General features: G+C 31.4%; 2 protein-coding genes across 2 annotated transcripts in view; one reads left to right on the forward strand and one right to left on the reverse strand.

The window, feature by feature from the left end:
- The window catches only part of LOC132949764 (glutathione S-transferase-like), a 261,004-nt gene that overhangs the window by 64,299 nt on the left and 169,046 nt on the right, over positions 1-27,659 (reverse strand). The window lies entirely within an intron of this gene.
- Positions 2,406-14,761, forward strand: LOC132949051 (F-box/LRR-repeat protein 4-like). The gene is made up of 3 exons (XM_061019807.1): positions 2,406-2,850; positions 6,692-7,929; positions 13,324-14,761. The coding sequence occupies exons 1-3, from the start codon at positions 2,795-2,797 to the stop codon at positions 13,743-13,745; spliced, it is 1,716 nt and encodes a 571-aa protein (XP_060875790.1). The 5' UTR covers positions 2,406-2,794; the 3' UTR covers positions 13,746-14,761.

A 27,659-nucleotide genomic window follows, 5' to 3' on the forward strand; every position in this document is an offset into this window, starting at 1 on the left:
GGTAAGATACCTAGGCAGTCAGTTAGAGTATCAATCGAGACATCGAGTGATTATCATAATTTATTTTGTGTTTGTATCAGGTAAACAATCATAACAGTCAACACAATTATATTATCGTTACTTTCCAACTATTTTCGAGAGCGTATTAATGATGTGAATGTAGAATGTAATATCTTGTAATAGTTACTACCATGTATTGTACCTATATCAGGTATTATAACTGTATAAGATATAAAGCTATTTTCAGCGACTAACAGCAACACTTAAAATCCTCATGAAACTCAAAGCATGTATTGAAACAGAATGGCTGCGTAAAGAGATATTACCAATATCAATTTTATTTTTCATATCATCAAAAATACGCTGACAAAAGCTAACAAATTCAAAATTCCCGCGCATATATACTTGGTTATTATTGGCTCCCTTTACGCTGCCATTGTTGTTTTTATCATCAAATATTTGACTGAGAAGGGGTATATATGCGATAACCCTGTATATTTAAACCATGATGTAATATTAGTGTTGTAGGCACCAATAAAAGTAAAAAAAAAATTTTTTCAATTATTGATGTAGAAATTTAAAATAAATTACAAATATTTATATATGTAATTTTAATGTTAATGGTTATTCGATGCTACGAAATATTTACTCCCAGTAGATGGCGATGTAACGTGACTACTAGCGATTACAACGTTACCAGACATTACTAACCACAAGCCCGTACCTAATAACATGGCCGCCCGGTTTAGTAAGGTCGGGTAACGTCGTGATCGCTAGTAGTCACGTCGCCTCGCCATCTACCATCTATCATATTTCGTGCCACTGAAAAACCCGCCAGTAAGGATCATCTATAGTACCTATATTTTATAATCAATGATGTTACATATGAATTGATACAATGTTGTTTACGTTTTATATATTATTCTGTATCTACTATAGTTTATTAACATTTCTATTTTGTAATATTCAAATATTATCGAATGATACCTATCATTACGTAAGTTTGATTCCCTGCTAAAGTTTATGCGTCATTCATAGAACTTTCAATTGAAATTCCCAGATAAATTAATAAAATCAAAGTTTTTTAGTATTTGACACTCAACGATGACGCCGTAATTATTAAAAATGTATTCGTAATTATGTAATGTTGTGCATTTTTTAGTCGTGTTAGTATTTTAGTGAAAATTGCTCTTTGTTTTCTCATTCGATAATAACATGACACTTTATATTATTATTATAGTATGCATTATTATAAAACATTATTCTTTATATTATTACAATCACATACAGATCGGTTTATTAAACATACATAATGCATTATTCTTTGTATACAGTTCATATTATATACGTTATACGATATTATTGTATATATTATGTGGGTAAGATATAATTTGTGTTTCTATATCTGTATAATGTGTCGTCATTATTCAGATTTAAAAATATGTTTGGATGTATAATAAATAATTCAAAAGTAAAATATGTGATAATAATAAACAGTGAGTAAAATGTTTACATTTTCAAAGGATTATTTGACATTTGTCGGACGAGTGGTTTTATGTTAATCGAATCCACCCACGTCCAAATGTCGTTTCAGTCGTAGAATAGTGTGGGAGTTCAAACACGAGAAGGTAGGAACTCCGTAAATGTAAATCTATAAAAAATAAAGTGATAGTGAAAATCTAAACTTGAACAGTAACCACGTAGAATTATATAATTTAGTAATAGATTTGATGATGTTGTGACAAAAAACATAAATCATAATAATATTCCACCTGTTTCGACAGAAAACCTAACTAAAATTTTAGTCACACAAAAATAATATAATATCAATAAAAGTTGTTTTTTTATATACCTACCAATAATACCACCTGTATACCTGTAATACCTGTATACCATAATATTACTGTCGTGCCGCCGCCCCGAACAGCAACCCTAAAATCAATTGCAAGCGTTTATTTTGCGAACGCGACGTTAAGATCAAAATAATACCTCGTTATCGGTGTATCAAATAACAATACTCCTTTGATAAATAATACTGTAGACGCCCTAAAGAGGTCAAAAAGAAAATCACATTTTCACGTTCCCTATACAATATATAGGTATACGAATAACACGCATCCGAAAGTGATTTACTCGTTCAGCGTCTGTCGCCGGCGCCCTTCCATACGATTTCCGATCCCATCGACCCGTCCATTACATAATCGATCTGTATGTCGGTATAAATAACAATAATAATAATAATTATTATTATCATTAATATTATTATTATTATTATTATTATTATTATTTATTGCGATTATTACGATTATTATTATGATATTGTTTTCACTGAACTATTTTGCTCAGATAATGCGTAAAAGCAAGTGGTGGCGGTGGCAGTGGCGGATCGGAAACGCGTATATAAGACAAGGAAACGGACCGGTCACTCAATGCACACACCGTGGTCGTGTGTTGAACATGTTTTTATAGTAAACCGACCTCGCAACTCAGTCCGTATTCCGTCTGCCGCTGCTGATACTTCTGCTGCCGCAACGACCGGTCTTCGCTTATTTTCTCTCAGTCCGTATATTTCGGTTTAATTTTCGATTTCGAAGTGGTCTCCGCGGTTAACGTTTCCGTTCGATCCGATTTCGAGTACGGTCTGACACCACAAAGTTCGTATTTTTCTATTCTACGTATGCAACAGTATTTAAACGTACGCAAAACCGTATTATAACCACACTTCACGTACATTTTTTTAAAGTTTGTAGTCCAACAGTTAACTATAATAGTTGGTCTTATTCAACTTCAGCACATGTCGGTCAGCGGCCAGCTCCAGACTACAACACAAAACATGGACGATACGGAAAAGTTAGTGTAACATAATATTATTTTAATCAACGCTTTATTTTCTCATTGAAAAAGGCTATTATTCAGATGAATTTTCATTCGTTTAAAAGCTAAAAAAAAATAAAAAATGTCATACATATCAGCTCTACATCCATCCATCCGCCCATACGTTTTATTATATTATTTTTCTTTTTTATTGTCAGGTATTTTTCCGATCGAATATTATATTCGCCGCTATTACGGTTTCCTATATAGTTTTTGTCTTTATTTTGGGTTTTGTTTTGATCGACGTTATTTCATAATGATACATGTCAAGTTTAAAGGACTGTGGTAGAGTTGTGTGTGTGTGTGTGAGTCAACGTGTTTGTACTAAAACTCTGCGGTCAGGCGATGTGTGGGTGATGATATCTGATTAGCACCGAATTTTCACTGATAAATTATTATTTTTTGAATACCGTTTGGATTGCTTTATAATATTTGTGTGTTATTGCCACGTACATTATTCATGTGTGTATATGTGTATACCGTCATAAATCAAACGTAGAACTGTGAACCAATGTTATCGACTTTGATGAAATAATAATAATTGTTACACTAACCTTCAATAAATCATTAACGGGAATATGTGATAAGTTTAATATACATTGTTACTGTGTAGACATCTAATATGACTGATCATATAATGTTATTGTGTTCATACTCATCGTTGTGTAAGCATTATTAATTGTTAGATAGGTCTTATTGTCTAGAACACATTATACGTTTTTTTCTTGTAATAAAAACCAAAACGTTTCCCATTTCGTGAATCTGTGTAACGCGAAATCGATTTTCATCTAATTTACCGTCGTCTCCGACCTGTCACAAGACAGCCTCGTGGGTCATTATTAAAAGAGTTAGAGAGACGAAGAGTGTGATAAAATAATTACATCAAGGGGTGAAAAAGGATGAACGAAATGAAAAGTATAGACAGAGAGGGCCTGGAATTAAAATTTAAAAAAAAAAATATGATATAATCGCGAATCTGCAGTGCCCACATACTTGTAAAAATAAATATAATACGGGTATATATCCACTAGAAGAGTGAAGTCCTTATAACATATCCTCTCTGGCATCGCGTAATGGAAAAACGTTGAAGAGCTGAAAAAAGAGCATTATTTGTATCCTTTCTAAAATACTTTAGAGATACCGCCACGCCAGCAATCGAATATAAGGCTCTGCCAAGGGATAATAGTTTTCACGAGTTGTTGAATGAAAATCGACATAACCTTTTATGGGCCTTTTATTTACATTGTGGCAAACAGAGGTACACGTAGACATGAAAGTTACTTGAGAGTATAATCATGATCATGACGTTATAGTCATAATACGCGCAATCAAACGGTACCTACTTTCAACGAACATTTTAAACGTACAAATAAAACATAATAATTAATAATGTACAATATTCGTGAACCTTAATTCTTCCTAAAAATCGATGGTTGTCTAAAAATCGCGTTAAATACTACTGTGTGATCTTTGCAGGTACCTCTGGAGTCACAAATCACAACTCCTACAGTCGATAGAATACAAATTCGATCGAATCAAGCTATATATTTTATCAATGTAGGTACAACGCACATTTGTACTTAAGCCGTTCGTCACTGTCCCACGGATATTATGACTTATTATTGTTTTTCTTTTTACGTATTTTCGAACTTATAAAAATCGAAAAGGAATACTGGGAATCACTAAAAGTTTATTGTAGTCACTGAAAGTTTATCGGTACCAAATTGAGTGAAAAATTGTCTCCTTTATTCTTTAAAGTTGAGATATAAAAAGTTTAAAACTCTTAACGGTTAAAACCCAATCTTGAATGTCATATTACAAAGAGATTTGTGAAACGTTTTGACAACGTCCCACATAAAAAAAACTGTTCTTGACAGTATCGGCTTTATTTTATATAACATAGAATAAATTGCTATTTTTTTCTTCATACAATAGTTATTGAGATGTTCACAGCTGCGAATTTATAAGCTTTAGATAACGCCCCGTAATGATTGTACATTTAACAAGAAATACATTTTTGACAAAAGCGTCAATGAAAGCCATAGTAAACACACGTGGTGTTTTTTGAAAAACGATGTTCCAAACCAAAAAGATTATAAACATTCGCATTAACTGAACCAATTAAAAGTTTAAAATCGGGGTAAAATTTGAACTGTTTTAAAATTGTATATAAAATATTATTAATTACATTTAAAGGTATGAATTGGCATCATACATCAGCATTGACAAACTTACTATGGTTGCACATGTGTGCGTCCATTTATCGGCTTCAAATTGCGAGAAAAAAAAATGTTGAGATTGCTCAAATTATATAATATACCTAAAATTATGTACCTAAAACAAAGACAATATTATAGTCATTAATATTTAAAATTACCACGGTATGATTAAGATAATATAATAAAATAAAAATTGTATCGACGGGAATAATTTCATTAATAAACCTATCGGGCCGGTATATGATATAATTTCGAACTTAACGTGAATTTTCGAATCCTACATAAATAAGTCCTCCAATCACCAAGGAAAAACAAAAAACATTGGTTTTAAAAACAAAACCAAACGTAACTGAAATGTGACGGCACTATGCTCAGTATCATGTGTAATATTATTATATTTATTTATTTATATAACAGACATATTAAGTTTACATTACAAATTACATTATATCGATGAGAATATATTATATTATATAGTAATAAAATTATAATGGTACAATTTTGTACATCAAACTATTAATAATAGAACACCAAAAAAAAAACAACGCTTAATGAGTTATTTAGCTAATACACAGATTATCATTGCAATATGCGGACCATCCCGTTGCATTATATTAAAAGAAGGATCGTATAAATAATTTTTGGATTTAGAACAAGTATTTTTTTCGCATATAGTAAGGATTTATTTTAAATTCAATTAGACGAAGAAAGAAGAATCGGCAATCTCATTCATTAATAATATTTCAAAAAAAGCGTGGCATTCGAATAATCTCTCCAATATCTTTTAATGTTCTAAAATGTAATCTAACCTAACCTAACCTTCGAGAATATTGTTGTAACTAGAGTGAGCTTTCTGGTAATATAATTAATTATAAATTATTAATTATAAGCTGATATATTATAGCAAAGAACAAGTTTTGTATAGACTCTTGACTCGATAGTCAATTGGTTTCCCAGACAATGTATGAATGTAGATTATTAATAACAATTTAATATGAAAAATAACTCCAAGATCTTTTATCCTTAGAACAAAAATTAATTATGGCAATTGGCTAAATTATAATTAAGTGTTATATGGTTGTGAATTAATAAAAAGTGTTGCATTTAAACAAATGTTAAGGGTTGCCCCGATCTTTTCATAAAAGATTCACTCATTTGTATTTCCGTTAATTAATTTGCATCATCAGTAAAATAAAGAAAAATATTTGTATGATAATTTAGAACTTATACAATATATCAGAGATTCTCAAACTTTTTTTCGCAGGTACCACTTTATTTGTATTATACATCGTTCATGTAACACTAATGACTAAAAATATAACTATTTAAAAATTCAATACCTATATTTAGCAAAAGTAATAACTTAGATATATACTATTGCAGTATATTTGTCATTGGGTACGAATATAGGTACACAAAATATAAAATAATATTATTACAAAAATAGGTAAATAATAATTTATCTATGTATTGCCTCCACACTGCCCTTCCGCGTACCACCTTATAACTTGAGAACCACTGCAAGACTGCATCATGAGTAAAAAATTATCACCATTCATTATGATACAATAATATAGTAATCGGGTATATGTCCACAGATCGTGTCCGAAATGCGTGTTCGACCGTCTGCCGCCAGAAATGATCCGGTTCATATTTCGAAAGCAGTCAACGGACGATCTTCTGCAGGCGTCGGCCACCACCGACCGGTTGTACCGAGTGGCCCAGCACCACATGTACGCGTCAGAAGGTGCGCTGCTCGTGCGCGGTGGCCAGGACACGGCGGCCACCGTGACGCGGACGTTCGACGTGCGGAACGTAACGTCACTGTACCTGGTGGACGTTTACGACTTTGACCGGGACGTGCCCCGACAACTGCGGCGATGCGACGACGACAGTGAAGACGTCGGTGAAGACGGTGGTAAAGACGGCAGTGAAGACGGCGGTGAAGACAGCGGTGAACATACTAGCGATGAGGATGACGACGACGACGACAACGACAACGAACTTAGTGACAAATTCCGCGACGGCCGAAGGTCGTCTGCGTTGGACGTGTTGCACGTGGGCTACGGTCGGGACGTCAGTTACACCAACCTGCCGGTCGACGGTCTGCGCCGGTTGTTGTCCGGCGTCCGTGCCCGGCGGGTGTGCTTCAGCAACGTTGTGATGACGGCCGACGACGTAGCCGACGCGGTGTCTGCTATGCTCGAGGCCCGCGATGACGCGGACGCTGTAATTGTCAATGACAACAGTGACGTAGTCGTTAATGACAACAATGATGTGGTCGTCAATGAGAACAATGACAACGACGACGACTACGGCGACGATGACGATGACGGTAGTGACAGCGGCGACGGTGGTGAGGACATCGACAGCCGGCCGCCGGTGCTCAGGTGCTCGCACGACCGCGCAGACGACAATCGAGTGATGGAACTCATGGACGCCGTCGAGCGCACCTGCGCCGGTCTGTTGTCCGAGTTCAGGGTGACGATCCGGCGACCGGCGCCGCACGCGTACGCCGTCTACCCGATGTCCCGGTGCGGGAGCGTGGCCTCCGTCAACGACTGGGACGACACGGCCACCGCCGCAAACGCCGCGTCCACCGTGGCCGCTGAGACGCCCGAAGACCTGCTCGCGCTCACCGCGGCCGACTGTTCCGGGTTGGGCCCAGCCGCGTACAGGCGGTTGGCTCCGGCGTGTCGCCGGTTGCGCCGGTTGACCATGAAGGCTGCGCGGCAAGTGGACGACGACGGGTTCGTGGCCGTGGCTGGAATGCCGTCGCTTCAACACCTCGACATGGAAGGCATGTCGGAAGTCACGTCTGACGGCCTGCTCAGCGGTGAGTCGAACGCTATTTTATTTATTTACATGACTTACACTAAGGGTGGTATTCGTAGTCGATGATTAAGAATAAGTATTGTTTAAGCTGATTTTTTTAGTTTAAAAAATATAAATATTTTGATAGTAAATAAAAGCAATGCTTAAGGTAGGTCACGACCAACCTTAATTTAAGTTTTTCTTTTCTTTAGCGAAAGTCTCGTTTATGAATTTCATTTGAGTCATAAGTATAGCTGAAGCAATTCTTATTCTTAAGCATCGACTATGACAGCCGTACCCTAATACCTAAACGCTGTTATGGTGGTGGTGGTGGAGGTAGAGTAATGCACCTCCATCATATTATTATAATTTTTCGAGTCTCACAAGCCGTCATCGATCAGACATATTATAATATAATAATATTATCATAATATTATAATGTATAGGTTTAATATTGGAAATTTTGATGTTCTATATACAATATGATATTATTTACTCTACGAAGTAGGCTTAGAAGTCATTCGAATACTCAGTAAGTAAAGGAATGTACGACAATATATGATTGAGGTGGTGGATCTGGAAATAATCAAAGTAATTTTAGGCGCTTATCAAATATTATAAGATACGTCATAGAATCGTATGACGTAGGCCGATTTGCAACAATTTATTAAATAAATAATGACTTTTAGCTTTGTAAATAATTATAAAATGCATTTCGTAAAGGCACGAGTAATTACGCCGTAGTTATTACTTATTATAAGATAACGCAACTACGCATCATTTTGGCATTTAGGAGTATTGTGGGTGGGACATATCTACATAATCCGATGAACGGTTAGGAATGTGATCATCGCGTTGTTTGATCATCAGGGGTTCTACTGAAATTGAGTTATATAGTATAGTTATAATAAAGAATACTAGAATAATGCCAATGACCTCCCTCTGGAAAAATAATATGAACATAAAATGTAATAAATAGAACCATATGGATATGGTGTTATCTAATTAAGCATCTTAATACCTTACTTAATTATTTAAATGATAATATAAAAACAAATGTTACCTAATTATATTAATTAATTTATAAGTTGAGATAACACTAATAATAACCCACTTTTTAGCATATATTTTAGAATTATTTATTTAGCCGACTTCTTTAAATTTTACCAATGGCCCATGGGTCCAAATAACTTTTAATTTAATAATTATTTTGGATTTTAAAAATTTCGTGTTAAATCTGGACTTAGAAAATAGTGAGTTGAATTCATTGTACCTAGGAATATAGAACAATTTTAATCAGTTTAAATAACACTTTTATATATCAAATTATAATTAATATAAACTTTTTCTAAAAAATATGCTGATAACATTTCATTTAAATTGCTATTAGAACTAAGCTTCCTTACGACTATACGAGTAATTTCCTTATCCTTCAATAGTTGCTAGTACGTGAGCCCGCTACACGTTTATGACAAAACAATTCGTTCAACGCCATAAAGTATAGACGTTGCCGAAATCAACGCGGTTTAACGAGCTTGGATGTGTCAAACAATTGGAAATGTTGGAAAGGCTAATTAGCCCAAAAGTTAAAGCGATTAACCTATGCCAAAAATGATCGGTTGCTGAATGAATTCCCGCCCACCTATAGGTACACGGGTAGGTAGTGCATTAGACTCGTTTTCCTAACTTCTACGAGACCAAAAACAATTTGGGCTAATGTTAAGTGTCGTGATGGTACACAGGTAATCGCGAATCGATGACACGACATAAATATTTAATAGGCATATATAGGTCCCTACAAAAAATAATGACACACATTTTTTTTTCATTACCTTCATTGTTAATATCGATATTAAATCGAATACAATATATTATACGATGCTTAAGTAGAGAAAATATAGCCATGGTAGATTACAATTATTAAACCCGCGTTAAATTTTACGAATTCACTATTCAAATAAACACCAGAGGCACGCCGGATAAGCGAAACGGTTATTAATATTTAAATTTTGTTAATTGCATTTTAACTCGTAATCCACGGCCGTCCGAAATAAATTAAAAGGGAATAAATAAATTTGAATAAATTTAGTGTCTGAACAAATCGGTGAGAATTTATTGATATTACAATACGATGTTTTTCGAACAATTTCTGAATAATAATGATAATAATAATAATTGTATTATTATCTGCAGTCGCGAGAGACACGAGGCTCGCGAATGTCTGCACTCACCCGGTGCAGTTTTTGCCCTAGGCCTATCCAAGTCATTGGGTCATGATTATGTTCTTATCACCTATTATTATCATGCATAAATCAATATTATTTAAATTTGCGTTATAAGCCACCCAAACATTGAAAATCGGATTATATCGATAAATATATGCAATTGTCTCGTGGTCGTCCTGCAGCAGCAAGTCGTATGATAATGATATTGTTAATATATTATTATTTCTTACAATTATACCCGAAACCAGGTATTGCGACACGACGAAAGTGAAACGGTATTATACATAATAATATTGTATTATATTTAGTAAACTCTTAGTGCGCACCACGTTCGCTAAAGTCAAGTGAACCGATAAATAATTATTGCCTATGGTATAATGGAGTGTTTAACAGGCTGCAGTGTCATTTTTGTACGACAAAAGGTTAGGTTCTCTTGCGTTTATTTACGAGCCACAATCATGATGATAGTTATAATAATAATAATAATAATAATTGTAACACCCCTAACGTTAGAGCAAAACCGTTGTCGGGTCCTGTACCCCCATATACACGTGATAGGGAGGCAAAATAGAACCCCCTCCCACCGTAGTCACATAATTAGCTTGTGTGGTCTACGAATTTTATATTATTGTTAAATATCAGTGCTTACCTATCATTGCAATTTATATAGTACATATTACTAAAATTAAACCAATAAAGTGATTTGACACTAATCGGGTAAATTATCGCTAGCCAAAAAAAGGCCACTTTTCCAGATACTTAATAAAATTAAATATTTTAAATAATTTTTAATACTGTTTTCATATTTCTTTGAACTATATTTTATGGATTTTTTTAAATATTTAAAATATGTTTTATTTTTAGTCTGATGACTTAATGAATATCTGCATTATAAAATTACCTTTTGTTTTATTTTGACTTTTGACCATTTGCTATTCTGAAATACTATAATATTATAACTTATAAACTAACAATAAAATGTAACAATGAACCTTTTTTTTTTTAACAAATTTGAAATATGATTTGTGACTTTGTGAGCATTCACATAATATGTCCGTTCACAAGAACAATGTATCACAATAATATGTAAATAACTGTGAATAACAGTGATACCATTGAATCCGGAAGAAAATTTACTACACAATTGAATACGCATAATCTGAAAAAAGGCAAAATTAGACACTTGTATCTTTGCCTGTAAACCGTTCTTAGGTAAAAATTATGCTGTAAATCGTCTTGCACTTACCCCCCTCCCCCCCCCCAAAAAAAAAAAAAAGTTGAACACTGGTTCCGCCATTGCGTAACGCACAGCAATATCATGCTGCAATTTTTTAGTACAATAGATTGATCAAAAGCCGGACTAGGTGTTTACGGACCGTAGAATAGTATTCCCAGAAGCAACTAGATATATTTTATTATGGCGGGCGGCGAGCTCAATCGGGATAACGTAAAAAAAAAAAAAAACAAAAGCTACACAATCGAATAAAGGCCATAACAAATCGATTTCAACAAACCCGGAACCGTGCGAGCTGCACGTTACGACGAGTACATCCTTGTCTCCTTTTATTTAGGTCGTATATATTTTGTATGCCTACGCGAAGGATTTATTATTCTGACTTCAAAGGAATCGTAAAACTGCAAAGGCGGTTGTCGTCCATGTTCCTTTCGCGCGTGCTATATGAAGTACAATAGACATCTATAATCTATACATTTATAATATTGTTATATATTGTACATAATATCCGTCCCGAACAATAAGAATCGATTTCTGAAGTATTATATAGGTAATATAATAATAATAATAATAATATATTACATACAATCGAATGTTGAGTTTGTTTTACGAAATTTTCTTCGGATCCGGTAGGATATTATCATTGTTATGATTTTGCCCCTGGATGCTGATGACGTCAATTTTTTCCACAATATACGATACATTATAATATTCAATAATCTCACGGTTAACAATAAAATTAGTTATTGCTACTGTACGGAATCACTGTAGCTTGGATAAGTACTCTACATATTATACCCACCCGAGTCCGTATATTATAATTTATTCAGAACAAACGCTGGGGTTATGCACTGAAATAATTTTTGTAAATAAAAAAAAGATGGACATTTTTACAAATTTATACTTCAAAAACGTTTGGTAGGTTACTTATCTGAAAAGTATTCAGTCATTGATTGGGATAGGACCATTAATTAATTTGTAATTTTCTAATGCGCAGATATTGAATAATATGTTATAGAATTTAAGCGATGGATAAAATAACACTAACGAGTAGGCATCTATACTTTCTACTTACACATTTTATGATATAAACTAAACAAGCAACTACGGTATAATATTATGTACCTAAATTTGATTTGCAAATAGTTTTTCTAATTAAAGTCGATCGGTTTAATCGATATACGAATATTTTTAATGATGCACGCTTTTCAACAATGGTGTATTTCGAGATTTTTCTCAGACTTGTAGATTATAATACTTTAAACCCTGTTAAATTCCAACCATATCACGATATACCTCTATGATTTTCATGTGTCCCCATAATAATAATTCATAATTTAATGAACAGATTTTGAATATTTATAATTTTTTATCGGGGAGAATTAATATTATACACAAACTAATATGGGACATATTGAAGAATATTATACACTATCCTATAAGCACAGAACTATAAGAAAGATGTACTTTTACAATTAATGTTATATTTACCCTCTACACTAATATCTGAAGATTTGAATGAATTCCTAAAATCTTCGTACACAAAATAAGCCTAAATTAGTTTAAAAACATTAAATTAATAAAAAAGTTTTGCGTGACTGCGATTCTATTGGAACATTTAACTACACAAAAATAGCTCTTCTCATTTAATTTTCCATCACCGCTCGTTATCTTGATTTATGCATCGTGTGGATCAGTTAAAAAAATTATGATTAATAATATTTGATTAGGTAAAAACCTTATTCGGTTGTACCCAAGTTACTTTTTAAGTACAAATCTTAAATTTAAGTTAAAAAACAGAATTGTATTGTTAAATACCCTAAAAACCCTAAAATATCCATACATACGAAATTTTTCCTCTTGAAAATATTGAACGTTACAGTCGCGTTAATAATATTATAATATCATATTAAATATTGTTGATGGTCATTAAAATATCATTTCGTCTGTCCCTCAGGTCTCGTGAGCGCCACCGGACTGCAGTCGCTGGGTCTTGCCGACTGCCCGTACGTGACGGACGACGTTCTGCGCCGAGTCGGCGAGATGAGGCAGCTGCGTAACCTACGGCTGGACCTGACCGACTGCGACAAGACGACGGCGGCCGGCGTGACAGACATGCTGTCCGGCTGCGAACGACTCCGCGAGCTGGACCTGACGCTGCCGCTTAACGCCGACTACGTGGCCGCGGCCGCGTTCGCAAGTCACCTGGACCATCTGCGGACGTTCCGGCTGACGTTCGAGCGGCTATCGTTTCAAGACCACCTGGACGACCAGCCGACCAACGCTGATTGGCAACAATCGCTGGCCGCTGGTTTCCGTGACGACGTTGAGTTCAGCGTCCGGCAGACGTTCACCAAGATCACCGTGACGGTCGACTGACTGGTTGTGCGCACCAGACGATCACAGTGACCGTTACCGCATCACCATACCGATTCGTCCACGCCCGCCATTTATGTCACCTTTGTGCGGTGATCGGCACGCACGGAATACGCGAAGTCCAACTCGTATACTGTTACGGCCCGAAAACGGTTACCATAATTAATATAATCGTGTACCGGATTAGGGTCCAGATAACTCAGGGGCGCCATTTGTGGAGGGGTGGCAAGGCGTACTTAAACTTTCCGATTTTCTTATGGTTTATTACAATATTTAAATATATTATAACCCTTCATCCCGATACATTCCCCACACACACATAAAACACCCGTATATTTACTGTGATGAAGATTAAAGGTTGACCCGACCTGAAATTGGTCGTCTAATTGCACGTCGGCACCACAAATAAAATACAACTCAAATGGCGTCTCTGAGTACTACTCGACATTAGATTACGGTCGTTTGGCGATGAGAAGACTTCCGTCCGTTAGTGTGCCCATCCCCCTGCACGACTGTCACCGCCCGACAAACGTGTCACCGAGTTTGGTCGACATCGTGTTAAGCACGTCCGATTTCGATTTATTGACGAGTGCGCGCCCAACCGAATTGCGTGATCGATTCTGAACACGATCGATACACGTGATTCAAACTATGGTGTCGCACACTCCTCAAGTGCACTATACGGTTTTAAACTATCGTAACTTGTAAATAATACACAATCATTAATACACCATACATTAATACACATAATATATAATAATATTGTTGTATCGTTATATCGTATATCCATATTTTATAATATTATTCATATTATACCCACTTATCCTATACATATTTTAATAATTTATAATGTTGTCATCTTGTTATTATTATTACAACTTACTATACATACTATTTATAATATTATACCTATCGAAACTAGTCAAAATTAGTTGTTATTAATATTATGTTTTGTTGAACTTGTGTGATTTTTTCATTCGAAAATTGTAAATATAGCACTTATGCGTGGTTTTTTTTTATTTGCACTGAAATATATTTTGATTCCTGGAAAACCACATGTTGTTTCATTAACGACAGTGCTTGTAACACGAAATTACCGTCTATTGGATTGTACTCGGAAACTAAGGACAATACTATAGAACCTACGACCTCGTTGTTGCTGTACGACGAGTTCAATAATTTTTATATTATTAAGTACTCCTCCATTACTATCCGAGAGTAGTAATACTAATTATAATTACCAACTGTCTGATAATAAGAAATCGCATGGTGGTTTCAAGAAACTTTGACTTAAAAAAATAAAATACATATATAATAATAATATTATATTATTATTTATTATACCATACGTATTTTTATTGTATACCTCGTTTAAATGTGTATGACTTTTTTATGATCATATATTATTTTACCACATTACTATAATACATCCTATTTATTTAATATAAGATAAATTTGTTGAACATATTAATGGCGGGTCTTGTATAAATCGTATAATATATACTATTATAATGCCGTACAGATTTTGCTACCTATACAGGCTACATCACGACGTCCTTCGGCTCATGGCACCGATGTGTATTTATTACCTAATAGACACGTATAGCGACATGGATGTTATAAACTTTGTCCTCTCCTGTCGCACCGGACGCAAAATTGTCGGTCAGATATTCACTGCAAATACCAACGTCGCTATGGCTACATTTCGCTGCACGGCCGGCCGAATTCGTTTTCCGGTTAAGTCGACTCGATTTTCAAGCCGTCCCTTTTCGACTTCACTTCCGCCCGAACGGCAGTTATTCCAAATGCTTGTTAGTTTAACATGCACAAACACAACCATCAAGTAAATAATGTATTACGGGTTATGCCAGGGGGCTGGCTAATGTAAGGATTTGTCGGTGAATGTTGAAAATTACAATTATCCACGGGCTTTAGCAAATGTTATGAATTCGGCAACTATAATCAGCCAATATTTTTGAAGAAATAATACCAATAACAGTGTATAAGATAGATATTGGCTTATTTTCAAAACATTTTTATGGTTTAAATGTATATATTCAAATGGATTAAAAAAGGTAACAATCATTTTATATTGTTACAGATACATAAAGCCATATAACTACAATTTAAATGATCTAAGTAAGTGTACAATTACCATCGAGCAAATATTTTATAATACTTTTGCAGTTATTTGTTTTCTTATATTAATGAAATCGTATTTATTCTAGTCTTATACAGATTAATAAAATATCTGTACAGCATTATTTGTCAGAGATATTAATCTATTTATTTACGTAATAATACAATCATCAACAATAGAAATATATTTAAGTTACTTATATATCACAATTGAAATTATACAAAAGATAAAATTAATTACATTTCTAGATATGTTTAAATACTGCAAAGAATAATCTAAATAAAAATGTATTAACCGTAATCATTAAAATATTCGCAGGGTAGTTTATAATTTAATTTCATTGGAGAACATTTGGTAAAAAAGTGTTTGGTATTTTGTACTGTGGGAATTTATTTTGAAAAGTGGAAAAGAGATAGAATTTTAGAGCACTCCTTGCCTGATGGTACCTTATAGTTGTGTAAGAATCGACAGAGTAAAAACGAACGTCTGTCATCAAACGGATATAAATTAAGAAAATTAAGCACATTTTGGTCCCTATGGCTGATGAATGGGTTTGAAAATATTAAATTTAAATCAGATACTGTGTAAAAATTATTTTGTTCGATGGCTTCGTATTGCTTAGATGTATTATTGATCCAATTCAACGGTAAATGTACAAGATTGGAGTGAACCTCTCGTTCAGTAGACAGTTTTTTAAAGCTGTTGGATCATTAAATTAATTACATTTACAATAGATGTCATAAATGGCTAATTGTTATATTTTTATCGTTTCACTTGATTGGAAATATTTAACCTAGAGTTAGAAATTGCACCAAGATATTTGAATTAGTTTAGGTACTAGACCAACATTTAATCTAGAGATGGAGTTAATAAAATTAATAGGAATTTTTATTTAGGTGTAGTGCATGAATTTACGTTTATCAATATTTAGATTTATGCAGTTATATTAGTGGACTATTCCCTAAGGCTATTTATATCCTTTTGAAGATTAATTGCGTCTTTATTTGTTCTTACTATGTTTATGAGCATCAGCGAAGAAGAACATTTGGGAATATTCGATTATATAAATATTAAATAGAGGAGTGTGGATAAATGATCACCTTGGGGGACACCTGAGGGGACATTAAATCGGGTAGATTTGAAATTTGGGTATTAAATTATGATACGATGATGAGTAAGAAAATAACGAAATCTCAATAGCAAAGGACCAGTAAATCAAAATAGTAACAGTAGTTTTTCAAATACAATTTAGAGATTGATGTTATTGAAAGCTTTGGCGAAGTAAGTATAAATTATGTCTAATAGAGCGTAGTTGCAGTCTCGGGATTATACAGTTATATTTTTGAGTAAAGATAAATAATTGTTACAAGAAGGTCGCATAGGAATACAACCATATTATTCACTTTTAGTAGGGAAATATAACAATAATTTTGTTATTTTTATAAGTACCTATTATTTAATATAGTAGACTATCTAAAATTTGAATCACGCAAACAAATTCTCATTCTATAACTATTCACAGCACATAAAATACTTATTACATTGTAAGTAATATAATGAATCGTAAGCGTCCCGTCTTCGTTTCCTTTATTTTATTTTAATCCATGTTATAAATTACATATCATGTATATTATATTATATTTTATTAGCTATGGCATGGTTCACTTATGGTCTTTAGGTACCGAGAATAATAATTTACACAACAATAATTTTAAATAGCCAAATAAACTGAACTGAACAATCAACTGTTGCTATAGTTGCTACCGTAGTATAACAGGGGTGTAGAACGGTATAGGAACTCAACAAAATAGACACAATTTATCTAATTTAGTGAAATATAATTATTATGTGAATTTCATATCAGGTACACTTTTATTGTGGAGACTTTCATTAGCCCTTACCAAAACAAATAGTGTCACTGATTAAAAGAATTAAAAAATGTATTTACAAGTTATATATTATAATCAACGATATAATAGATATTATTGTTTGTGATTGTGCGTGAGTATATTATAAGCATTGGGTTGTATCACAACGAGAAGATGAGGTTTTATTGCAGTCATATTTAACTAGTATAAAGAACACAAAAAGCCAAAATATTTTGAACATTATATCAAGTGTAGTAAATTATAAAATAAATATTTGGTGAACAATTCAAGTCTCTACAGATATTAGTTTTTGAATTACAATAAAATATCAAAATCGATTTTGTCGAAAACTATAGTTTTACGTAACAATTTGACCCTAATTTATTTTTTGATTTCCCTGTAATGCGTAGAAAAGTATCGGGATTTTTTTTTTTTTTGAACACCTAAATTTGGCAACTGGGTAGTTCAAATTGTCTATCTGAAACTACCATGAAAGTGGAAATTCACATTTTTACTGCATCAAAAGGTGATGACAAAATAAACACACACACACACATTATTGTAGATCCAACACATTCATCCCTCCACTCAGAGTCTTAAGATTTCACACTCACATGTCTTGTCTCCGTCTTACAAAATATTTACATCATGGCAATATGACGTGTTTAACACCTTGTCAAAACCTTTCATAAATGCATTGCTGATTGAAAAAATAACCATCAAATTTTATGTTTTTTCTAGTTTTGTTGGTTTTCAGTCCGATTGTTGTAAATTATAAAGTTCATAGAAGTTTATGAGTGAAATAGATTAATTTATAAATAACATTGTTTTGGTTATAAGTTATTGTAAATTGTGCACATCACAGCTAGCTTTGAAAGCTTGAACTTAAAAATTAGGGATCAAAGTTTTGAAATATTTTTTGGTAAAATACGGGACATTCGCTTGTTAATGTAATAAAAATTAATCTAAATTAAAATTCACAGTTCATTGTTTTTTTTATTTATCTGTTATTAATTATAACGTAATATAATAATACATATTTTACTATAAGTTTAATAATTGGTACAGTTTAAATTAATATAATTAGAGCTTACCTCCTTTGCTTGGGATGAACTTTGTAGTATGATGAATTTATAAAGTAAAAAAAAAAACGTTGGTTTGATCGATATTCATTATTAATAATAATATGGCCATTCCAGCTAATAAAATTCAGTAAACTATAATTATTTATAAAACATAACATCCATAATATTAATACGAATGTAGAAAACTGAAAATTTAAAAATTGAATGTTTAATTTATAATAAATGGTGGCCATTTCTTATTATGACATAAGTAAATAATTATACTAATGTGTATCATTAGTCTCACTCATTAAAATTGTCTCATTGATTACATATTTCAAATTTGCCCATGTCAAATAATTTAGAATAGTTGACTTTTAAGGTCTAAGAGCTCATGAAAACAAACCCCATAATTATCATTCAGACACTTCATGTAATTTTTATAGTTTTATACAATTTATATAGTTAATAATCATGTAAACATGGTGATTCACCAAGCATGCTAACCCAATGTGAATTTCTTTTGATAGGTAATGAGTTTATTTAAATTGTGATTTTTGGAATTTTAAAATATACTGAAAGACCAAATTTTCAAATTATTGAATTTTTGGTACTTCCTAAGCCTTAGGGAGTGTCTTGTAATAATACAGCTTCTGATGTGCCAAAATATTATTTTTACTAAATTTAAAAATAGGCAGGCACTGCTTGCTGTGATAAAATAAAATAAAATGTATCATATAGTATTAAAACTTTTAACGTTACAATAGTAAGTTATTAACTAATATAAATAAACGTAAACTCCATTAAATTGAGCTTCCCCAGAAATCCTTGACTGTCGATATAACTAGTTGATAATTTATTAAATATATATATCAAAAAGTTATAATCATTAATATAAACAAATAAGTTATATATTTTATAATTACCCAGTGCCGCATTAAGCCAAATTGCAGCTCCGGGGCAATATAAAATTTGCCATCTTATATCTTTTTTAAAGTATAATAAATTTGATTTTCACCTCTATTTTTAACGCTATTACAAACACAGCAAAAATATATTTTAATACGTGTTATAGTTTTAAAATATTAAAGATTAATTCCCTTACCTACATACAATGAATTTATACTTAGAATTTTTTTTAAACACATATTATTTAGATATTCAATATAGATAATAGATATTCATATAACTAATTGAAAATGATAATTAAAAACTAGAAATAGTAAATTAATATATATTTTTATTATTTTTATTTAACTTTTATTAATTTTTTCTATAATTTCAAAATTGTATTTGAATACAGATATTACAAACAAACACTGTTTTCTGTGGAAATTACGTCGGTACTGAGTCGACTGTCAATAATAAAAGATAATCAAATACGTATGTTACTATATAGTATTGTACGTTTAAAAGTAAACCATTCATAATTTATTGTTAACAATTATTATTAAATCATACGCCGTTCTTCGTCGAGATTGGGCCACAAACTAAAAGCTATAAACAACAGAGGCACACATCAGTGATGCATTTAGTTATTCTCGAATTGTTGGTATTAATAATTTTAATATGATATAATAATATTGTATTATTTAAAAAAATATGTAATACAAAATTCGTAAAGAAAAACGTATATAATATGATTTATATTATCTGTATTCACCACGTATAGTATTGTAAATATAAAATGTGTGCTCTATGTCCAAGATTTTCATAAACTGGACCCAGTGGCCAGCATTAATATTGTACATTAAACTATATTTGAAAATTTGTAGGTTTCCCAACTCAAATAAAAATATCATAATATACCAGTCCTATTTTTCAATTATACAGACTTCAAAAACAATTTTCACACTTCACTTTAATTTATTTGAGCGTTATTTATTTAGCTAAATAAAAACGAATATGCCGAACACCTTGATAACATCAATTAGCGTTATAAATTGTACTCTGGTTTTATATTATATAGATACGTAATATCGGTGACACATGCGTTTAATTCATATTAAATACTAAACTGAATATTGAAATGTCAGTTTCTAATATTATGTTTTTTTAAATTTATTTTCACGGTATTTTAGAATATTATGTGTCTCGTTCAATATTTATTCGTTTAAATGATTCTAATGACAAATTACCTACATCCAGATGAATACCTCACAGGTCGTTAGCTAATAAATGATTGAGAAACAGTAGGATTTCTTTTTGAAATTCTGTGAAAAAAACTGTAGATACTCATTGTAGAAAAAAGGGGATTTTATACAATCCTCTAGAAAAGAAGTGCCCATTAATATTGGGGACTATAACTATAAAACACTGACAGCATTTACTTATTTAAGAATAAATAGAAAAGAAGCTTACTTCTTTCGTCACGGGAGATAAGAAATTTGAAGTGTATACGCAAAGTTAAATTCAGGCACCTCTACTCGCCTGTACTGAGGTTTCTTACGTATTCAATGCACGAATGAAAAGTATGAGATTTTTACGTGGTTTCATTACAACTGCAAAAAACAACCATTAGAATATGCAAATTTAAACTTCTGATTCTAAAAAAAGGTTCGTATTGTAGTCCAATTTAAATTACCAAAAACAGTCTCACTGAAACAATTGCTTGGAGTGGATATTTTAAATAAAAATAAATTCTATGCATTTATGATTAAGTAATACAATGGAATAGAATTTTTTTTATGAGGTAATTTATTTATCAATTAAGTACCTAGTTAATTGAATATATTTTTAGTTAATTGTTATTTTAAAGGGATATTTCAATACTTTATATTTATCTATAAATTGTTTTTGAAATAATTTGTTATATTTTGTATTATTTAGTTTATATAATTTGTTTAATATTAAGTTAATAATATAGTAATATATAAATGTGATACATACAATTAAATATCTTATTATGAATTAAATATATAACTAATGAAATGCCTTAAAGCAAATAAAAATAATATATACATCTTCATGTATGTATATCATCTACATTCTACTTATCATAAAGAAATATTATTTTATTATTTTTGTTTTCATTTAAATATTATTATAATCTATACGCACATAATAAGTGCAATGGGTAATTTTGGTTGAGTACATAGTACCGAGAAATAACAGTATTGACAGAACACTTAGTAGTGAGACTCAACAAAATTAAATATTAAAAGCAGTTTTGTTTTATATTTTTCTTGTACAATATTTTAAATCGTAATACACATATCATAATATAATACAATATATTTATAATAAATTATTGGAGGACGGAGTGGCCGAGCGGACTAAGGCGTCGGTTGCGACGCACACCGTCGCCGGTTCGAAGTCAGCCATGGGTGGCATTTTTCTTCGGGCTATCACGGTGTTCGGAGAGAGAGGCCGCTATCCCCCACCCGGGCATGGCAGATACACTTACGGGTGCCCAACTTAAAAATTCTGCCAAAACAAACACACACGTGTTCAAAACTTACAGTATCCTCTCCCACAGTTCCACAGGCCAATGACCTCAGATGTCAAAGCCTCAACCAAAAAAAAAATAATTAAATAAATAAACTATTATTAAATATTTTTTATCCCTTCATACTGTTTAAATTTAAAAAAAAAATGATATTTAAATATTTATTTTGTGTAATTATAGTTGTCTCCCACAAACTCTCAAAACAACGTTTAAATTTAAGTTCATAAGATTATTTAATGCTATTATAGGCACTCAACATTTTGTTGAATCTGAAATAAAATATGATTGTCATACAATTTAAATTATGTTTATAAAGTCTCTACCTATTATATTTTAGACTTACAAAATACATTTTGATTAATTATTTTTAATTTAGTTTAAATTTTGTAGTATTACATTTTTAGGTTCTGAGATTATTGTTGCTTGTCTTATGCTAATTGTAGAAAATTACAATTTTCTATTTCGATCAATATTTATGTAGTACTATGATTACATTTATGTTAGTATGTAAAAGAGCTTGTTAAAGTTATAAAAGGTTGGTCGTAAGTTATAAATTTATAAATTTGAAAAAATCAAAAATAAATTTTCACTTATTTTTATATGCTTTTAAGGTTCTAATTTTTATGAAACTAGTATTATTATCACAAAAAACTAAGGATTTTAGTAATTCAGAACTACTTGACCGATTTATTCTAAATGTATTTGCAGTTGAATTTCACAACATACAAGCATATACGGAATATAATAACGGTTAACAAATGTATTGTGTGCTGATACTGTTTTGTTTTAATATTTTCTTTTCCATTTAAAATAGATTTGACATAATAATGTTATAGAAAAACAAAAGTAAAATAGTTAGTATAAACTTTGTTTTTCAGTAAATGGTCTTCGTTCATGATTCAATAAAAATTCGATGATATGGAGTGGAAAAAGTTTCAGGTACAAAAGTTTCAGTACTAAACATAGACAATTTCGCCAAGTACAATTTTCCGTGACCAATGAATGAGGGAAATGTAGGAAAACCAGAAAATGTTTTTAAAAACATCGAATTGAATCGGGACGTTAAGAGTTTTTGGAGTTTTGCCAGTTGCCATAAACAAGGAAAAAATCTGCCAGCCCTAGGGGTTTTCTTTTTTTTTTTGTTTCTTCTCTATTTTGGTACGGAATGGTGGCAAGTGAAACCGCCAAGATATCTTTTTTTCCAAAGCGTCTCTATCATTATTTTTCTCTTCTGCTCTTTCGTTATTCAACTTTCAGTTTTTCTACTTTTATATCAGATTTTTAGACTATTAGAGTTCTAATCTACATCTCTATTTGTATATGTGTATTCGTGCAGCGAGTTTTTCAATACAAATCAGTGGATTTCTATTATAATCCACGTGTGATGAAATAAATATTAAATTAACTACTATACATTTGTTAAATCCAAAATCATATTAAAAATATCAATATTATATTCCATTAATATAATAAAAGAAACATAATAGACTTTAGGACACTTTATTTCATACTTTTGATAATAACTCGATTCACAACAATTACAATTTAATTTAATGATGATAAACTTTATTTATAAAACTTTGCGTTGAATAATTTATTTAAGTTAGGCAATATAAGTATTATCATTTAAAATTAATACAACAACATTACATAAAAGGATCATGTTTTATGCCATTTTTTTCCTGTTTCAATTGCTAACACGGAGAGGAACTAAATCAGTATGATGACACCTCCACTCCCGATAATATTATCCCCGCCAACTAATCCTTACTTATTTCTCTAAGCCATGTTTGTACTGTAAGTTATTGTTTTGCTTAAAATTTGAGTACCTGTAATAATAAAAAATGTGACCAAGAATATTAATTGCCATACAATTAAACTTAACAGAAATATTTTTATTTGGTTATAATATTGAAACATATTACTTAAGTTAAATTTAACATTTTTATAAGTATTGTCCTATATGTTACTTTTATGGCAACGTTTATACACGCAAAATTAATATTCATGGACATTTAAGTAGGATCCATTAAAATATACGAACTAGTAGGGAAGATAGTAAACTTTTCTTAATTATTAAATATTTTAAACGTTTGGTTTTGAAGTTAAATTTTGACTAGGTAGATATTTAAATAAATATTCCAATAGGTAGATATTTAAATAAATATTCCAATAGGTAGATATTTAAATAAATATTCCAATATATTAAAATATAACAAATATTAAAATATTAAAATTCAACAAATTATGCTTTTAAAGTTTCATGTATTTTCAACAATAATTTATCATTCTTAAGTATCAGGTAGATAATAGGCCTAATAGGCATACAATTATTGCAGAAATAGATATATAATCTTACACCTATGTATTACTACACGTTTTTAAATGACCACCCAAACCCTTCTCGCAAAACATTTATCTCAACCAATTCCACAAAAAATCTCCCCAGCAGGTTGAAAATAAACTAGTGACGTTACCTACTCAACACATAATTCAGTTTATATTAAACCCTAGAAGAATCTTCAATGGATGGCTTCTCAAAATCAAGTTTTTTCAATTATAAGCCGTTCTGTAAATATTACTTATGCTTGTCATTCCTAAATTGTTTAAATATTATAAATTTGTAATTTAAAAAAAATTTTTTAAAAATACGTATGATACGATTTCTTTTTTTACAATCCTAAAATAAGAAGTAAAAATGTTACAATTACTACCTATGTAAATATGAAGAACCAATAATAAATTATATAAAATATAATATTAAATATTTTTAAAATAAAACCTAAATGTTTGATTTCCATAAAAGAAAAGTTACAATTTAAAAAAAAATTGCAAGACAACATAATAATAATATGGTGATTACCTATTATTAAATGTTGTTGTATACCTACCTATGTAAAACTTCGGTTTTTCATACTAAAATAGTAAAATGTAAAATTATATTGTAATCAAAAATATGATCCACTATTAATATACACATACCCAATATAATATTGTTGCCAAATACAAAAATACTATCATAGATAACATATTTTATTTTATATTTTATTCTATATTGAATATTATTTTTATTTAATCATGTAGGTATTATATGAATATATAACAAAATATACCTTCACATATTATAAAAGACATTAATAGTTATTAAAAAAATAAAATAAATAATACAATATATATTATCATATTATTATAGCATAATATTATAAACTACAATTTTCTTGGCTTTTGAGCGTAGTTCGTCGCTTATGAAACTGAAATACTAATACAGTCCGTCCTCTCGGGATAATTTTATAAGTTAAGAGGATGTCAGCGCACTTTTTATTTTCTTTCTTTGGCCCATGCGCAACATAGCAAATGTACGTTTAGCAGAAACAACCCTGTGTTATAATTTTTAATATTAAAGTGAATTTACCTATTACCAAACTTTAAGTTAGAATATTACCAGTGGCTGTACGTTGGCTATTTTATCATATTTTAATTTTTATGTAAGTTATGAGTGTGTAAATGATTAAAGTTTAAAACTACTTATAAATTGTACAAAAATTAAAATATCGTGCAAAAACCCAACGTAGGGACACATGTAATGTTCTTAGCTTAAAGTTTGATAATATGTGAATTCGTTCTAATATTAAAATTAACGACACTGGTTGGTTCTGCTAAACATACATATTTTGTTATGTTTGACGTGAGTCGGAGAGAGAAAACAAATGGAGCGCTATACGCTTTAACTCCACACGGTGGCGTTCTGTGGTAACAATATTTTAAAAACCAAAACTCCAACTAAGATTCTTTGTTTGATTTTAGCAAATATACATACATATTTATATTTATATAAGTAGGTACTCAAATTAATCTCTGGTGGATGGTATATATGTCTTAAGTCAAAAATTTACATTTTTTGGCTAATAATATGATTAGAATCAAACATTTTTATATTTTTATACTTTTTTGGAACATAATTATCACGGAAGTCAAAACTATAGCTCACTATCGGTGAAATTTGTTTTGGTTTAAACATTTTAAGTCACATTATATTTGGTACAAAAAAAAGTATGTCAGGTTAAGATTTGAGGAACTAACAGAAATAATTTTAAAATGGTCTTATTATCTTAAGTGAAGTTTAGTAATAATTTGAAATGCATGCCTTGATAGCGTAAGTCAAATAATATAAAAATTCAACTCTTATCAGCAGATTTAAATAAACGGGTCACGGAAACGTTTCGAACCGTTAAGACAATTAGCTTGTTGTCAAAGCAAAATAAATATAGTGTATATATTATACAAACTGTATAAAATACGGCTGTATTGCGCTTGATATTATACTATTGACATCTATGTAAAAAAAAGAGGGAAGAGTGGGAATTAAGCTGATCACTAGGGAAGGTCTGACGTTTGAAAGGAAATCAAATATAATCCAATAATGATGGTGTTGGTACATAAAGGTTCATCGATAGGGAAATATGAATAGATCATGAACTATATCAGTGTGGGTGTGAGACTATATAATATTATATTTAAGGAACAAACGAGTCTTAAATGAAAATTCAAATTAACACAGATGTAAGTTGAATTTACTCGTGTGATGTCTCATTGACTCATTAGTTACTTACCTACCTAACAGTATATAGTATATATAATTAAATTTGTGTATTAAGCAAGCATTTTTTTAAGGGTAGGTACTCGATTAATGAATGATTGATAATAATTAATTTTTGTCACGCCTGCATCGAAAGTTTAGTTTCTGATGACTGTTGAAGCGTTGGAAAGTGACCTTTTTCTTTCCAGCGGGTGGTAAAGTGGGAATCCCCATAGTGCCTGGTGGTAGAGTGAAAATCTCCGAAAGATCGGGGCGGTAAAATGGAAAACCCCAAAAGTGCTGGGCGTGCATATAACGCGTATCTCCTGCACAATCAGACACTGAAATCTATACCACGGTCCTTACAAAACATATTCTTTTGGTGACATCTTATATTCATATTATAACCTCCATGCATGATGCTTAAAATAAATAAAACCAAATCGTTTCTTTCATGAAATATTGTTTTCGTAGAATAGTCTAGTTGTTGCATAGATCCCTATTACCTTTGCCGTGATCGGTAACCACAGAGGCGTTACTAAATATAGTATGTGTGGCTCGTGTGACAAGGCAATTTCAATAAATGTATAAGTAAATAGCTTACTTCCCGCCCTTGCCACACAACATACTATTATTGACTTCACACGTCATCATTTCGATTCCTTGTTAAATATCTGTTCACTACGTCTTATTATCTGTAATAGACCTACGTAGTGCACGTTACGTTGGGGGAGGCTAATATACTACACAGATTAGTATACTATATTATATTGGTCTCAGTGGTTTTGATTTTAAATTTGCTTGTTGCACTGTACTACTGT

The sequence above is a fragment of the Metopolophium dirhodum genome, chromosome 7 (assembly GCF_019925205.1).
Source record: "Metopolophium dirhodum isolate CAU chromosome 7, ASM1992520v1, whole genome shotgun sequence".
NCBI lineage: Eukaryota > Metazoa > Arthropoda > Insecta > Hemiptera > Aphididae > Metopolophium > Metopolophium dirhodum.